Consider the following 19,064-nt stretch of genomic DNA (forward strand, 5'->3'; position numbering starts at 1 on the left):
AATGATTTTTATTTGTTTTGTAGTTTCTTTCTCGAAACATGTGTTAGGATTGGAGTGAAGATTGTGATAAACAAAATATCTGCAAGAGAAAAGAATCAATCAAACCCCGATCGCCTGCAAATTGGCTTACCTGTTTAAATAGGAGTCAAACTTTGGAAGTTTCGGGTGAGACCAATCCATTTTGTTGTTCTTTTTGAGAGTCCTTATTTGCAAATTAAAAGGAAATGTTTGTGGAAATCCAAGAAAGAAGCTAAACTTTTCATAGCGCAGTTGTTTTCTCCCTGTTTTAGTTATCGAAATTAAAGTGTTTTCAATGGTAAATTAAGAGATAGTGTAAAGCACAGTTGTACCAACACATGGCTGCGCAGAGGATGAACTTGAAAAAAAAAGCCACTCGGAAAGCTTATGATTTGAGTTAAAATTGGGGTAGCCAATTATGCTGCGGAAATCTAAGCAAAAAACATTGAAAAGTGAACTTTTTTAATGATGTTTGTTGAAACTGATCCGAACTCCTTCCATGTCATTACTTATGAATCAAAAATGTCATTTAAATTAAATAGATCAACTCTATTGTTGGGGATTAGCGGGGGTAGGGCAGGGCACCAAACAATCCATTGATATACAATGGATTGTGGGTTCAAGCCAGCCGGAGTATCTTGGCAAATTTGGAATCATGAGATGGTAACTTCGCTACCTTTTCAGGATTCTTCATTTCTTTCAAACAGTTAGAAGGGAGTAAGATGAGTTAAATCTGTCCCAAGCCAGTGGTAATGGACCCCTTGGTAGTGCAGCAATTATTGTTGATAACTCAAGCATGAGCAATATTTGAATAAACGATCGAGACTTCCCGTATCGACACGGGTCAGGAAACCTATCAGCCAACTGGTGGACTAGATCAAGTCGATCCAGTCAGTTAAATTGAGATACCGTAAACTGGGGGAACTTTGATCACTTTTTTCATTCATTTTTGAATATTTTGGAAGGGGTTGCTTATTCGTAATACCTAAAAGCTTTAAAACCCTCACTGAGGTGAGGAGTATCAAACATGATCATTGATTGCAGTAAATTCAAACGACATTTGTGGTCATAATTAAATGTTTGTTACAAAACCAGATTTCGAGTTTCGGGGTAACTTTGATCACTTTGGTTTAAACGTATCTCAACATCTTCAAATTTATTGTTTTGATGCCATTTAGCACAGAAGGCTCAAAATATCGATAACAGTATTTTTTGTTTGGACTCGATTGAATTTTTCAACGTTTTCTTTCAAAAACAAATACATATACTCAAAAGATGGACAATTTTGCTGCATACATTTAGGGGCAAAAATTATAAACATTTCTTTATATTTTTTGGCCTCAAAAACAAATGAAATTTTATCTTCATGCAATTCCCTGAGTCTTCGCACTGTTCCTATGTTCTTTTTTTCTTCAAACTTAATAATTTGATAGGGTTTATAGCCATTTTTTCTATACGTGCTTTTTCATGGAAAATGACCGATTTTTTTCAATATCCAAAAATTATCATCAAATGACCATAAAAATAACACTCAAACTAAACCCAAACCAAGAAAAAAGTGGAACTTTCACATTAAACAACCCATTTGCTCCTAAATGCTTAAATTTGATCAGGAGCAAGGCCGGATTAAAGGGGGGGGCAAAAGGGGCAATTGCCCCGGGCCCCCCGGCTCAAGGGAGCCCCCCGAGGGAAATAAAGTTTTAACATTACTTTAATCATACTACTACAAATCCATGAAAAGAAATCAAAACTAGAATATCGGAATGAAAACTTGAAATATGAAACTCAAAGGCACCCGTGAAATAATATCTAGATTATTTTTTGTCTTAAAAAAATTAAGGGGCCCCCTAGAGTAAGCAGTGAAGGAGCTCTCCCACATTTTGAGAGCTGAGAACATCAAAATCTTCTGAACAAAACCGGATTAGAAAAAAAAATTAAGAAGATTATGAGGCACCTTAAATTTTTTTATCGAAACATATTAGTTACAATATTCTGTACAGAATAGGTGAAATGAAGAAAAAACATCTCCTCATTTTCATTACATTCAAACGTCTTGCACAACAATAATGTTTGTTGTTACGTTAAGTTTCCAAGTTATGGTTCACTTCACTAAAATAGCAGCTTATTTCGGTTTATGATAAACAAAATTTCACAATTTTTATCATTATTATTGAAATTTTCATTGGTTTATTAATTCTAAACCCTTTTCCTCCCTATTTTTGAAAGTAAAATCTTAAACAAAAAACTGTAGCTGCTTAAATTGGACCGATCGATAGTACAGAGTTTCTTTATCGAATTTCCATCTCAAGTTCTGTCTTAGACTTGAAATTCGCATTGAAAAATTTTGAACTGATTTATCCAAAATTAGATCATCTACTGAATTAAATATCCTAAAATCAGCATATCATTTTCCAAATGATCATTCTCAAATTATCATAAAAACGATCTGATAGTTGAGTTGCTAGTATCATTGAGTGATTTTCATAATATGAATATTTCTATGATCTTAATCTTTTTTTTTCCAGATTCAATTCATTGGGATTTTTAAGTCTTGTGTTGTTTCTTCATTTACTAAAGTTCAGTTGCATATTTTTTCTGAATTTGAAAATTCACGATCTTTGTTAAAGGTACTAAACTCATTTAGATTCCTTATTTGATTTTTTCAATGCTAACCTTTTGCTTTGGCTTTGAGGACATCGAATGAAACTTTCGTCACATTAAGAATAACAATTCGATAAAAAAAATTTATCTGATGAGAATCATATTCAAAAACAACTCATGAAAAGATTTTTTTTTTTTGTATTTCAAAGGCATATAATTGGAATTCACATCTGGTGCAATTTCTGCTTTTGCTCTGATTGTAACTTTGTAGTTTTTTTTCAAATTTAATTCATATTTTGTTTCTCATAACTTGATTTGAAATTATGACTTAGATTTGAGACACTGAATTTTGGTTCTGAATATAACGTGATTTAAAGTTATGAATTCCTAAACTCTTATATCTGTATCTCTATGGAATGTGGATTTAATTATATTGTTTTTTTTTAAATTATGTTTTCTTCATGATACTTCCTAATTGTCACTAGGTAAAAATTTCCGAATAAGCACAAACCAAACGATCAATGATGATATGAAAATCATTTATAATATCTATCCTATCATTTTTTTTTAACTAGAGAAATTTAGTTGGTGATAAGGGTTTTAAAAAAATGAGAATTAAATTTTGCATTTTGCAGCTTTAATCAGAGTTTTTCATTTCTAAGGAATTTCTAAAGTCTTCCGCAATTTTTGCACGTGATTATTTAACAATTTTTATTTGAAGATACCAGGAACTATTTTGTACGCAGACAACATGGCTATTTGAAGATAGTATACCGAAATCATCTCCAGTTTTTTTACACGTTTAAAAATTTTTTTTATTCTGGGATAGCATTTGAAAAAAGTATCGAATTATAGGGGCCCCCCGAGAAAAATTGCCCCGGCCCCCCCCGATGGCTTAATCCGGCCCTGATCAGGAGAGATGTTTGTTTGTGAGCCTTCAAAAACCCAAAATATTTTAAGATTTTAAAATTACAATCTTCTAATAAAAACCAAATTTAGCTTATTTGTAACTTAATTTATAGGCTTTTAAACGTAGTAAGCAGTTTTCAGATATTTTAACTTTAAACTTAGTTAATGATGATTATCTGCAAAAATTTCATGTTGATCAAAGTTACCCCGCTGATCAAAGTTCCCCCAGTTTACGGTATGTATGTTAAGTTTCGAAAATTTTACCCGAAAAGGATGATTTACTCAAATTATATCTATCGAACAAAGCTCTCTAAAAATTAAAAAAAAAAACATTTCAATATGAACAGGAATCACAAATCTTAAACAAAATGTATAGAATATCGAGAAACGCAGAAGCTTTGAAGAGAAAATTTTTGTGTTGTGAGCTTTCAACCTTCTATCTCCAATATTCTTTTCGAAAATTTTTGGCCTCCCCCTTCGATTGACATATTCGTCAACCGGCTCACACACTCGATCATTTTTATTTGATTTTTTTTTCACTCTTCACTGGTGCCTCCCGAACCGGGTGTTGTGCGCGATGTTCCATTAGATCAGATATGACAGCTCGGATGATGGACGGATTTAAGAAACGCGAACGCTAGTGAGTAATAGGAAAAAGCGACTTGACAACTTTAGGGGACACTGTCGGGTTCGTCGCTCGTGCGGCTTAAGTCGCCCGTTGAAGTCTTTCCTAATGTAATTTTCTGTACCGTTCATCGTTGCTGAGCTGGGCGATATTATCGGATATCGGTACATTTGTCGGGGGACATTGTATTTGTCCAGATACATGATTTTTGGCCCGGTACCGTTGGACTTATTTTCTATTTTTGGAAACCGAACCAGAATAAATTACCGACGAATGTCGGCGGCACGACCGATTTTTAAAAAAAAACCTACTCCAGTTTTGCATCAATTTAGGCTCGCTGAATGAAAAGTTCAATCAACCAAAAACTACAAAAATACCAACAAGTTACAAGTACAAGAATTTGCTTTTAATTTTCTGTGTTTTCGATTAAGACTATCCCGCAACTTTTTTGTTTATCTACAATTTCATAATGTCACCTACTTCAGGCACCGCAACTAGCAGGAAACAAGCAACTCCAACCGATAAAATCTTCCAGTTGTGATTGGTGGTTGTTGGAAATACTATATCCTTGCCAAGTAAACAGTCAGTTTATGAACTGCCATTTCTCGAAATCACACTACTTTGGCTTTTCTCAGCTTTGTCAGCTAGTTTTGCCGGGCGAGTATCTCCTGATATTGTCGATTGATAAATTTATGAAATGGAGTATAAATTAATACTGTCGTTGTTAAGTTTGGTTCTGTCATGCTTTGCAAAGTATCCCACTTCTGACTCCAACGAGGACCTGTTTGGACAAGTGAGATAAATCGCAAATATGAATATGGCGAGCGGAATGAGTATAGATTCTCCGGGACGCGTTCACTTCTCATATCGTAGGCCAAACACTCCGATCTACCGGTATGGTTTCTTTGATTTCTTTGCATACACTGATTCTCTCTGGTTAGCAATGGAATCGAAAGTTCAATGAATGGTTTATGAATAATACCTTCTTTTAAACTTATAACTGCCAAAATACATAATTGAAGAATACCGTAAACTGGGGGAACTTTGATCAGCGGGGTAATTTTGATCAACATGAATTTTTTGCAGACAATCATCATTAACAAAGTATAGCGTTGAAATATCTGAAAACTGTTTACTACGTTTGAAAGCCTGTAAAATGAGTTACAAATAAGCTAAATTTGGTTTTTATTAGAAGATTTTTTATATTTCTTAAAATATAATTTTAAAATCTTAAAATATCTGGGTTTTTTAATGCTCACAAACAATCATCTCTCCTGATAAAATTTAAGCATTCAGGAGCAAATGCGCTGTTTAATGTGAAAGTTCAACTTTTTTCTTGGTTTAGGTTAAATTTTAGTGTTATTTTTATGGTCATTTGAAGATAATTTTTTGATATTTAAAAAATCGGTCATTTTCCATGAAAAAGCTCGTATAGAAATAATGGCTAAAAACCAATCAAATGGTTAATTTAGAAGAAAAATAGAACATGGGAAAAGTACGAAGACATAGGAAATTGCATGAAGGTAAAATTTTATTTGTTTTTGAGGCCAAAAAATATTGAGAAATGTTTATAATTTTTGCCCCTAAATGTATGCAGCAACATTGTTCATCTTTCGAGAATATTTGTTTTTGAAAAAAAAAGTTGAAAAATTCAATTGAGTCCTAACAAAAAAAAAATGCTGTTATCGATATTTTGAGCCTACTGTGCTGAATGGCATCAAACAATAAATTTGAAGATGTTAAGTTAAGTAAAAACCATAGTGATCAAAGTTACCCCGAAACTGGAATCCTGGTTTTGTAACAAACATTTTATTAAAACCGCCAATGTCGTTTGAATTTACTGCAATCAATGATCATGTTTAATACTCCTCACCTCAGTAAGGGTTTTAAAGCTTTTAGGTATAACGAAAAAGCAAACCCTTCCAAAATATTAATAAATGAATGAAAAAAATGTGATCAAAGTTCCCCTGATCACATGTGACTATTTTGTTGTGAACTGACGATTAGTTTGAATCAGAATTTAGAATCTTGTTTTAACACATCTGTTTCTCACAGATTAGACCAATAACTGGTTTATGTTTTTGTTTAAACATTGAAGCTTCTGTATCAGTGTTGCCACATTTTTGTTTCATTTATTTTTTTAACCTTTTAATTATTTCGTCCATTTTTCATCTCATCTCCACATATTTGTCAATATTAAAATGTTTCCAAAAATGGTTAAAGTGCGTGAAAACTAGAACTGGAAAAGTACTAAAATTCTTATTTCTTAGCTCCTGTAGTTATGCAATTTTGATAAAAAATTTCAAACGGTTTTCTTCGACGATAAAGTATTTCATAATAATTTTTACACTTACTGATATTTCTCGGTGTGTAAACCAGCGAATTTATTTTCACGTGAAGTTTCGGGTTACTTTGCTTCACCCAACATCAGACGTCTTAAAAATATTAATTACAATAAAAAGTAATCGAAATTTTTAAATAACAATACTTTTTTTTTTAACATTCACTTACAAAAAATAGAAAGCAGCACAATTTTCTTCCTTATAAGCTGCTTGTCGACTTTCAACTGTCTCTCCTCTCAGTTTAGATATATGTAAGTATTACGTTCAACAAAAGATTTTTAAAATCATAATCCCACTCTCCCCTAAAGTTTGGCCTGAACTACTCCCCCAACTAACATGTGAAAATGAATGTTTTTATCTCAACACTAATTGAAATACAGCCTTCGGATGAAAACAAAAGTCTGAAACTCCCACACAAACCGCAGGCTTGTTGAGCGACCATTCCCGTGATTCGATCTGGCCCAAATTTGGCATGAGATCTTGTACGAGGCTTAATTTCAGCCTGCAGCGCATAACATATCACAGGTTTTAAAATTTCCCATACAAATTTAGGGCAGCCTCATTTTCAAATAATTTTACAATTTTTCAGAATTTTTTTTGATACCATTTTATTTAAAATGGTTAAAATTGATAGTTATTGTACGTCAATACTGAAATTCGAGAAAAATTTAAGTTAAGACTGATGTTATGGCAAATAATTTCAAAAGAAAAACTGCTGAAAATTTTGTGGTTTTGTTCTTGACTTTTGTACGCATAATGTTCAAATGAAGAAAAAATACACCAAAATGGGTCGAATACTTTTCGAAAATCTTTGATAACTCACCAAAACCTACATATGGCATGAAGAAATTCAGTTTGCAATGGCTTTAATCTGTTCCACGTCTGTGAATTTTATGTAATGTGAAAGTATTTTCAACGCTTGCAAGGTAAAGATGAACTTCAGTTTCAAGAAATTGTTTCGAAGACATATTTTTATTAAATGATGACTGGCCCTCACAAGAACGCATACAAATTAATTATCAGGAGCTCCTAAAATAAGGTTTTAGTTGAGACAATTTGAAATGAACAAAGAATATTAATTGCTTCCGAATTCTTCCGGAATCCTTGAGAAATATATCGACAATTTGACCGATCGTTTTACCGTTATTTATGCAACGCCTTTACTGTTTCTGAATATTATAGGACTCAGTATATAGATAGATACCTATACATAAGTAGGCCATCATAGATTGACTAGATTTTTGTCAGATATTTTCGAAGCAGTTGCTAATAAAGATGTAAGCTTCCAAGTCCAAGCTATCGTACTTATTTTGGCAACCCTAGAGATTCAGAAGTGAGAAAAGGAGCAAAACACCACCATGGACAATCTGAAACTTTTAAAAAGTACAGCTGATAATCTGGTAGGAGCTGGGGAATAGCTTTCCAGGCACTGGCGCTACTAAGAAGGCACAAAAAAATGCATAAAAAATAATAAAAAATTAAATACATATTTCCAAAAATGTTTAAATTTCTGAAACATTATGTAAAATTTAAGCACTGTGTCAATTCTTTACAACGGGATAATGTTTGAAATTACCTCAAAGATAAAAATTTAAACTTTTCTGATTAATTTCTGAATTTGCAGGAAAAAGAAATAAAAAGATTTCCGTCGGATTTTGATTTCGATGTTTATTAGTTGACGTATGGAAAATATCTGACACAATAATTACTTATGGGTCGTGGCCTGCAAGTTTTTAACATTAATCTGATCCCTACAATGTATTGTGATCTTACACAACTGAAAACTGTTATTGTGATTAAATTAGGTATATACCTACTGACAAAATTTGACGTTGAAAGGTGACAGTAGTTGGTTATGAATTGATAAAAAAAATTCAGACTCTAACATGATTAGAAGATGTATTTGGATAATACTGAACAATTGTTCATTCAACTATCGAATCATATTGCCAATGTTGTACCACCACAACCTGTCAGTCAAAGCTCAATCAACCAGATCTTCAACTGCGTGAGGATACGAGGATACCCTCTTCTCATTCTGTCTCGCACTGGGTGGTGTTGAACCGCGTAACATCAGGAAGCCAAGTGTGAAGCCAGAATGCAGGAAGAAAGGCTCGCACATAATTGCCGCATCGTCGCATGGCGCGCCAAAGCTTGGTGAGGATGAAGAACCATTTAGGAGAAGAGATGATGTGGGGAGCATAGAATCGACGTGATGATGACGACGACGACCACGATGATGTTGATGATGATGGGAAGCCAGTACGGCAAGATAGTTTGCGCGTGTATTCGTGTGAATGAAGACGACGACAATACAACAACCTGATGGCTGGGTAGGTGAAAAACCAGAACTTTGTGTTGATGTGCGAGAGGACAAGAATGCAAGAATGGTGAAAAGTGGGACGAAGAAGTTGTGGTTGATCTCGGTTGTGGTCGTGATCGCCTGGCGATCAACGGCACACGTTGCCCCCCTTAGGTTACGGAGTGAAGAAAAAAAGTGTTGAACCGGATTGCAAGAATGGGGGGATGAAGAGGGGAGCTTTGAGTATTACAACAACTAGTACTACTAATACTACTGCGACCTAAACTAACACGAAGAGTTGATATTGATGCTGATGTTTTGCTATTTGAAACTCTGAGCGATGGAATTTTATGCCAGTTCAATGTGCTACCTAATTCACTCACCGATTGATTTTGACCATTGCAATGTCGTTGCTGCGCGCTAATTGTGCGTTCTTAAATCGCACTGAGAGTTAAAAGCACAGAATTTTTCCATCTGGAGGCGCCGAAGCCGGGAAACGGGGGATGAATATTATATAAAACAGTTACAAAGTTAGTTTCTTCGACAAAATTGTTCAGCGAAAAATTTCCTTTGAAGAATTTATAAATTGGTTCAAAAACCATTTGCAGGCTCGGTCCCACAGAAGAAACAAAAATGATAACTTAATCACCGTTCTCTGTTTTCTTCATATCTTTTAGGGAGAATCACCCCTATAAACCCCTAGTTTTTGCTGAAATATTCACAGAAGCTTAGTTTAAAGATTTTAAGAAACTTTTGTTCAACGAAAAACTTTACCGTTAAAATTTTTTGATTTTTTTTTCCTAAAATTGCATAACCACAGGGGCTTAGGAAAATTACTTTCAGAAAGTACTGAAACTTGCAGTAATTTTTCGGTTTTAAAAAGTTTGAACACACAAAAACCTTTTTTCGTAAATTTGGAAATATTCTAAAACTGACTCATACTACATATACTTAAGTTGCATTCCTTTATAATTTTTGAAAAAAATGTTTCACAAATAACTGAGTTTTTGTTGTTATTTTCGAAGCATGGTCGGTAGCAGAATTACCAATTCAAAGATTCCTTTGAAGCGTCATAAATTTATCAAATAAGTTATTTCAAACTTAACCACAATTCACTCTTAACCGATTGAAATACTTTGTTTAAATAGGTGAAAATAATTTAAAAAAAGTAAGTAATTAAGTAACGAGAAAACTGTAAATTGACCTATTTTTCTGAAAATTATCATTTAATCAGAAATCCTCAGCCCAAATGTTTTTCAATTTGAATTTTTTTTGGCTGTTTGGTCTGAGAATTTCCACCATTCTGCATCGATTAAAAAAAAGATGCAAAATTAGTTAGAAGAGATGTTTTACTTCAGGTTCTTAAACCCCGTCTATAGGCGAGGTTTATGGGGTATAAAGCTTAGTTCTTTTAGAAATGGGACACTTTCTTTTGCTAAAAGATTATTTACTGGTTATTGGGCATTCAAAATTTTGACAGCATTTTGCTGCCTGTAAAAAGTACTATCTGATCTATTTTTTTCAAAATTTTAAATTCACGCGTTTTCGAGATATTAACGATGTAGGAGAAAAGAAAAAAATGGTTTTGCACAGTTTCCTTCTAAATCCGTCATTATTGAATTGATAGCTGACAAAACCATTGATTATTCAAAGAATTAATTTGCATAAGTGGTGGAAAAGTATGCAAACACTGTCAAAATATTCACAAAGTTCAAATCAGGTATTAGAGGGAAACACATGATTGACAACTACGGTTAAGGGCCATCTGGGAGGTCAAGGCTCATACCAGCATTGTTAATTTTGAATAAGCAAAAAACTAAGTGTAGATCGCTGAAATTTCCAAAAAAAACTCTTAGATAAGCTGGAAGGGTTGCCTAGTGACGAGTCATTCAAACCTAACCTCAAATAACTTTTTTTTTTCTAGTTCTAGAGCTCGTAAGCTGTATAGCCGGTACCGAGGCTATGCAACAGATGATTTCTGATGGACGACAAAACTTATGAAAAATCCTATCTCAAACATATTCCAGCGTTTGAATCCTATACCATGCCTGCTTGTGGCAAGGTCCCTAGCATATCAAAGTATGTATTTGCTGGTTGTTTTGTTTAGAAGCATATCATCAAATTTTTGTTCCTCACGGGCCTACTACTATGAAGCGGTAGATACAGATAGAGTTGCATCTACCACCACACATTAGTAGGCCAAGCGTGGTCCGCCCCACAAGGGAAAAGTAGTAGTAGGCCCGTAAGGAACAAAAATTTGATATGTGATGATATGCTTCTAAATAAAATTCTACCCACTCATTTTCAACCTCTTTGATTTCATCTAACCTTCTATCCACCTACATAAAAAATTTTCATAATCATTAGATGTCCGTACTAAAAAGGACATCACTTTTCACCGCTTGGCCGATCAATGAAATCTACAAATAATTCAAATTTTCTATAAATTGGGACAAATTTGAAAAAAGCTTGCATGCTACAAACTTGCATCCAATCTACATTTGTAGAATCGAAAAATCAATATATTGTGAATTTTTTTATTAAATCTAGAATCGAAACGCTTCTCATCTTCTTAAGTTTGAGTTTCGGTCTTTCAACTGTTTAAAATTTCGAAAAATTTATTAAATGTTTCAATGAAATACCTTATAAGCTCTCTATTTTTCCTTTCGGGATTTGCAGAAAATCGAGATGGGGGGATGGAAAATGAGTTTCATATTTGTTCCGGCTTTATTAAATCTTCTTGTAATTAACGATATATGAGTTATGTTTCAATGCCTAATTCAACTAAGAAAAACATTCCCAAAATCAAGGAAATGTCAAACCTTTTTAAAACTTTTTTAAGAGAAAAAATGACATTAAAAAAATTATATAGTTTTAACAGGAGTTCCTTTTCCACATTTTTTCAAAAGTGGATGAGGTTCGTTTCCAGCACACTGGGTTAGTGTCTTTGTGTTGTAAAATTGGCTTGTTTGAGACAGCTATAGCCAATATCTTTGGAGTAGGGAAGATAAGAACTGAGCATCCTTCTTTTCTAAGGAAGTACGTATTTTCTCATGTAAAATTTCCGAAGGAATAGTTTTGTGGTTCCTATGGACGCATTTTGCGCCACCTTGACACAGTATTTGGCATGACTCTCTCAGAATTGAATGAAACTTTGTGTGTCTATTTTATAGTCCTCACGTAGGTAAGGCACTTGGCATACTTAGTTTTCCCAAAAAAGATCTAGACTAACATTTGAAAAAGGGCCAATTCGATAGACAACAAAAATCTTGATAAATAAATAAATTTACTTTACTTTAAAGAGAAGTTTGGGTCGGATGCTGAATGACACTTCTCGCCACTTCACTCGAAAAAGGTCTTTATGACGCTATTGGTGTTACGCTAAAAGAATGGCAAAACGAGCAAGTCTTGATCGAGATTATGGAAATACTATTACAACTTCAATAGAACTATATGACTAGGTAAAGCTTAGTTCTGTTTTTCTTAGTTCTTAGTTCTGGGACACTTTCTTTTGTTAATAGCTCGTTTACTTGTAATCGGAAAATAAAAATTTTGACAGCATTTTGCGGCCTGTAAAAACCTATTTGACCTATTTTTTTTTCAAAATTTTAAATTTACGCGTTTTTGAAATATTAACGATGCAAGAGTAAAATAAAAAAATATTTTGCACAGTTTCCTTAAATCGATAGCTGACAAAACCGTTGATTATTCAAAGAATTAGTGTGTTTTAGTGGTGGAAAAGTATGCAAACACTGTCAAAAATGTTCACAAAGTTAAAATCAAGCATTGAAGTGAAGCACATGATCGGCAACAACGGTTAAGAGTCATTAGGGAAATCAAGGCTCATACCAGCATTTTTAATTTTGAATGAGCGAAAAACTAAGGGCCGATAAACTGAAAGTGCTGCCTAGTGATGAGTCATTCAAACCGAACCTTAAACAACAATTTTTGCTAGGTCCAGAGCTCATAAGCTGTATAGCCGGTACTGAGGCTATGGGACAGATGATTTCTGATGAACGACAAAACTTAAGAAATACTCTATTTCAAACAAATTCCAGCGTTTGAGTCCTATTCCATGTCTGCTAATGGCAATGTGTTTGCTGGTTGATTTGTAAAAAATATAATGATTTGCTAAAATTCGGTTCCTGTGGAAAAACTACAATTTTGAAAAGCAAAAATTTCGGTTCTCGCTGTTTTTGAAAGCCTAGAAAGAGTAATCTTTTATATACCCTTCGCAACCTACCAACCGATTATACTTATATTTAATCTCATAATGGTTTAACTTCGTTATTGTCAGATTTTTCCAGCAGAAATTCCATTGAAAACGCTTTAAAGTGGCTCAAAAATAATCAAGTTTTGGCAATTTCAAAACAGCTGTTTCCACTAAATCGGCCTCGGTTTCTTTTAAAAGAGAAGTATTGGACCAAAACTAGCAGAAGTTTTCCACTTTTAGTGAAACGAAAATGTTTTGTTTCGCTATTAAAAAAATTTTTTTTAATTCTAGTACCACGACTTATATGGAGCAAATTCAGAGAAGAACTCCGACCCAACCAGGAGCTATACCATAGAGTACTATGAAGCTGGAGCTGGAGATGGAGGTTTCCCGGAAGGAACCTTAAAAGGTAACAAGCATATCAAAGCGGATTTCCATTCATTCATCATTCGTTTAACCATAAGATTGTTCTTTTGTTTATCGAATATGTTCATTAGTTTTGTAAAAGGTTGGTTCACCTCATTTCAATCTTTCAAATCAGATTTGTAGATTTTCTAGATAACTCAAAGATTTAAAAAACAAAACTTCATAGGGCTATTGAAACTTAAAAAAGTTTACAAGGCACTAAATATTTTTCTTTTCGAATTCAGGCAACCGGACAGTAGCTCCTCAAAAGAGGCCACCGGGAAAGGATAGTTTAAACCTTACTTATGTCACCTATCAAGGGCTTCAAGAAAAAAGATTCAGATAAGGTAATTTATTGATATTTTGTGAGAGGTAGACTCCAAAATGTTTTTCATGATGCACATTAATTGTTTTTTTAAACTCCAACAGGACGAACAGGAAGACTAACATCTGCTGTTACTGGTAAAACTAATAACATTATGGTATATGCCTGGCAGGTCTACAAGCCCCAATTATTCAACCAGATGGTACTGGAACTCAATTCCTCGGCCTCGGACCTCGAAAGAATACCGACTATATGAGGTTTTGTATCATCTGGGAATATCTGAGCAAGATTATACCGGCTGTGCAGTCACGCTGAACCCGGTACCGGTTTGCACCGCTGGCAGCAGCACAGATTCTTCCCCGGCTGAAGTATGTCGTTAAAGTGAGTGATTGAACACGTTCGTCGTCAAGCGTCACACACACCAGATACGTCTTACTTTGATTAGTCAAACCATCAATTCGGAGTTATCGATTTTATTTAAGATTATTTCAAATTTCCCTATGCCCTCCAGCCGAAATATGAAGCCAAAACGATGTCTTCAGATGATCTTCTTGCTTAACGAAGTTCGACATATTGGGTGATGCTTGGCAACGAACGTGTTGATATGTTCTTAAATAAAATGTCAATATATTTTTCTTGAACGAAATTTATATTTAAGTTTGAAATTTCTGAAAAAAAACCCTATAAGGTTCTGAACGTGTTTGCAAGTATCTGATTGGCATTCAAAGCTGTAACCAAGGACAACCGAGGGCCACCAGCCGAAAAGCGACATCGTTAATTGGTTGCTGAATGTTGAACATTTTCGGGAAAGTTTCGAAAGTTTATGACCATCATTTTCAAAGATTCTGTGAAGATTCTAAATTTTCCAAGCTTAAGTTTAAGAAATACAAGAGCTGAAATCCAATAAAGGTTTATTCCCTGGAGAATATTCTCACGGAAATCCACCACTATATTCACCGGATGGAATTGCCTCCTCGGGTTTAGTTCCGGACTGTTTAAGCAACACCAGTCGTATTGAAAACGATTGTATAAGCAGCCGTTTTTAGACGGAGGAATAGCATTTTTTGATTATTGAATAATAAAATACTTTTGCATAGCATTGAAAAATATTTGCGTTTTGGTATTTATCATGTCTCATGGAAGACATCTACCGCAAACTGAAACGCGAAGCAGGAAGGATTGGGTTGATGATTAATACGTCCAAGACGAAGTACATGCTGGCCTGCGGATCCGAGACCAACCGAACCCGCTTGTCCAGTAATAACAAGGTCACGATCGACGGCGACGAGCTGGAGATAGTCGAAGACTTTGTCTATCTAGGCTCACTGGTGACCGCAGACAATGACACCAGCCGTGAGATCAGGAGGCGAATTATCAGCGGAAGTCGTGCCTACTATGGACTCCACAAGCAACTGTGGTCGAGAAGACTTAGCCCTCGCACGAAGTGTAACCTGTATATGACGCTTATTAGACCGGTTGTTCTCTACGGGCACGAGACATGGATATTGCTCGAGGAGGACCTGCGTACACTCGGAGTATTCGAGCGACGAGTGTTAAGAACCATCTTTGGCGGCGTACAGGAGAACGGAATGTGGAGGCGAAGGATGAACCACGAGCTCGCGCGACTCTACGGCGAACCCAGTATCCAGAAGGTGGTGAAAGCTGGCCGGATACGCTGGGCAGGACATGTTGCGAGAATGCCGGACGACTGTCCTGCAAAACAGGTGTTCGCTACGAATCCGGTAGGAACAAGACGAGCGGGGGCGCAACGAGCGAGGTGGTTAGACCAAGTGGAGCGTGATCTGGTGAACGTGGGGTACCTGAGAAATTGGAGAACGGTTGCTATGAACCGAGTGAATTTTAGAAATTATGTTCGTCAAGTTATGTCGTAAGACGGAATACTATGTAAATAAAAAAAAAATAAATAAAATAACATGTCTCATTTCATTTCATTCATTAGTAATATTATACCTAATATATTTGAGAATAAGGAAGAAACTACTACCCTGTACAGTGTACACGTCTTTAAATTACAGACATGTAATTTTAAAGCAACCTGTAAAAAAATATGCACGCGTAAAAATAAATGTCGTGTATTTTTTTTACGACCTGTAAAATTGCGGTAAATGTCCTGCTCCTTTTTGTTACAGGATGTTTGCTGTAATTCTACAGTAAATAATTTTTGCTTTGTTTAACCTGCTCAATATGTTATGTCGTGAGACGGAATACTATGTAAATAAAAATAAAATAACCTGCTCAATATGGGCATTCGAAACCTGTCTTTTATAATTTACATCTTTGCTAAAAGCATCAATTTTTTTAATTTCTAATTTTCAGATAAAATTAGAAAGATACTCCTTCAACATTTTTGTTCACAGATTCTGTACGCACGATTATTAAAGTTCAATATATTTTAACTTTTTTTACTTTGCATAAAAATTAAAAATTTTCATACGTATAATACCCAATATGCGCATTTAGGAACATTTCCCCCATCTGATTTTCTATTGCAATTCTATCATAGGGTGTCTGTCCTAACTGAATTTTCCCTATAAACCTTGGCGTTACTCAAAGTTTTCTAGGTTATTGTGCTGTAAAGGACCGTTTCTGCTTTGTCGAAGACCGTGAATTGGAAAATGGATGCAATCACTAATTCGAATACCACAAATTTGGTATTGAATTATTTTTTAGGGTTAATTCTCAATTATGAAGATATGAAATTGTTTCGGTTTGTAATTGAATGCATTCTAAAAAAATTGGCTTTGTCTCATCTACGTACACGCAGATAGAGACTGTCAGGTGATTGAAAAGTGATATCGTGGAGATCCCAACCAAGACGATAATACAAAATTAAACACTCACCTTCAATATACAGCGTCCTTTGGGTTCATTCTCGGCCACCGAGACGTTGTAGAAGCTCTGATCGAAGATCGGCTCGTTATCGTTGACGTCGTGGATGGTCACCAGCACTGTGCCGGTTGAGGACAGCGGTGGAAACCCATTATCTTTTGCCACTACCACCAGTTGAGGAACCGGATCCGTTTCACAGTCAATGTGCGCTCGTGTTGTTATTAGTCCGGAATTCGAATCGATCTGGAACCACTGCGAGTGGGTATCGGGAGTATCGAGCAGGGAATAGGCAATCGCCGAATTGTTACCCTCGTCTTTGTCGATCGCGGTCACCTGAATGACCGAGGTTCCTGGATCTGCGACTTCCATCACGTTGGCGTGATAGATTTCCTTTTCGAATTCCGGCGCATTATCGTTGATATCGGTAACGGTAAGGAAGATCGTTTTCGATGCATGGAGCGGTGGATTTCCGGTATCAGTTGCCACAACACTGAGCGTATAATTCGGTTTAATTTCACGATCTAGTGGGAGCGACACAATCACCAGATAGATAATGTTATCCCTTGTGGTTAGCCCAAAGTGCCCATCACCCCCCGAGAGAGTAACGTTAACATTCGAGTACTCGGTCTTCGAGTCGGGATCATTCACTGAAATCCGTGCCACAAATTCCCCCGGCTGAGCCGATTCCGAAATCTTCGGAGTAGCGTCGTCACTCAAAAATATCACATTTATGATCGGTTGATTATCATTCACATCGGTCACTCGAATCGACACGAAAGCCGTCGTTTCCAGCGGCTGTAATCCGCGATCCTTAGCGACCACCACCAGCTCGTGTAGTTCCTTGGTTTCAAAATCCAGTGGCTTGTTCACCGAAATCAATCCGGTATTGGCATCGATCCGGAACATTTGATCCTTGTCACTTTGCCGCCGATTGATCGCGTACTCCACCAGCCCATTATCGCCGGCATCCTGATCGGTTGCATAGACCTGAAGCACCGTCGTCCCAATTGTGGCATTTTCCGGCACCGTTGCAAAGTACCGACTCTGATTGAAAATCGGCTGGTTATCGTTTACATCCTGAATCGTAATGTTAACCGTCATCAAACCCCGAAGCGGCGGATTCCCTCCATCCAGTGCCTCTACAACGAGACTATAAGCTGGTGTGGTTTCCCGATCCAGGAATCCGTTAATCTGCAGATCCAGGTACAACACTCCGTCCCGCTCCCGATGGGACGATAACCGAAACGCGTTGTTCACATTCCCCGACACAATGTTATATCGCTGGGTATTGTACCGGCTCAGATCCAAATCCCGAGCCGGATTCAACGTTCTCTTTACGTCCCTCGGCGTATTCTCCGGGAACTCGATGTTCATCAGTGCCGTCGGGAAACTGGGTGCGTTATCATTCTCGTCCAGCACCCGGATTACTACCCTCACATTCTCCCCACTCAACGGGATTGCCACCAACGAGTACAGTGCTCTCTTCTCCCGGTCCAACAACACTTTGGTCCGGATCTCCCCGGTCGTATGGTCAATCGCTAGATCCGTATCCACGGCACTTCCCGGAACCGGCACTATCAAATATGGCGGTCCACTGTCCACCCCGTGCAGAAACTCCCCGATAAATCCGATCTGGTGCCCAATCGGAACACCCTCGGACACTTCCAGTTCCCGCACGTGTTCCCCCGAGACGCCCCGCCCACCCCCACTGTCCCCCGCAAAGGCACATATCATCAGCAGCAGCCACAGGAGTGACATTTTGCGGTGCTGAAATCGCAAGCAACTCACTCGGCAAGGTGGCGATTTGCTGGTGCTGATGGTGGTGGTGGTGGTGTTGTTGTTGTTGTTGGTCATCTTCACTGCTGATTGACTAGGGCAGACGATGACGACGGCAGCTGAAATGGCGCTGCGGCGACTTTCATCACCGTCGATCGGCCGTTTTTGTTGCTGACGCTGATTGGAGGCGGGTGAGTCGTTCGGCGTTCGATGGCCAGGATGATTCCATGGCGGTGCTGAGCTCCTGGAGGCTATCGTTTTGGCGGTTGTTTTTGTTAGTCTTTTGTGAATCTGTAAAGCGGAGAACAAGAAATGAGAATTTAGTTAAATCATACTAGGTGGTTTTCAGGTTTAATTAAAAAAAAATCGAAAACTTGCTATTCAAAATGTGCTTAAATAAACGCAGAAAAGAATTATTAATATTATGTTATTTAAATTATTATTCAGGTTGACCTACACACATCTTCCATTGACTGATAGACAGCTTACAACTGATAACCAAAACCAACACGAGATGCCAGAATGAGGACTTAGATTCGGTACCATTATGCACATCACGACAAGTCAATGTAATCATGTTGGGGAAGGTCTGAAACTGCAAAACACTCTCTTTATGTGCAGAAAACTCTTAAGACTAAATCTGTTTCAGGCGGAAATTGGAAGGAAAAAATATAGGAAATCCTACATGGCAGATAGGA

General features: G+C 36.5%; 1 protein-coding gene across 1 annotated transcript; it reads right to left on the reverse strand.

Annotated features, from left to right (window-relative positions):
- Positions 1-8,479: 8,479 nt before the first annotated feature.
- LOC129741183 (protein dachsous-like) lies at positions 8,480-18,258 on the reverse strand. The gene is made up of 3 exons (XM_055732892.1): positions 16,603-18,258; positions 9,181-9,230; positions 8,480-8,966 (listed from the first exon to the last, which is right to left on the reverse strand). The coding sequence occupies exons 1-3, from the start codon at positions 17,962-17,964 to the stop codon at positions 8,480-8,482; spliced, it is 1,899 nt and encodes a 632-aa protein (XP_055588867.1). The 5' UTR covers positions 17,965-18,258.
- Positions 18,259-19,064: the final 806 nt, after the last annotated feature.

The sequence above is a fragment of the Uranotaenia lowii genome, chromosome 2, assembly GCF_029784155.1.
Source record: "Uranotaenia lowii strain MFRU-FL chromosome 2, ASM2978415v1, whole genome shotgun sequence".
NCBI classification, from domain to species: Eukaryota; Metazoa; Arthropoda; class Insecta; order Diptera; family Culicidae; genus Uranotaenia; species Uranotaenia lowii.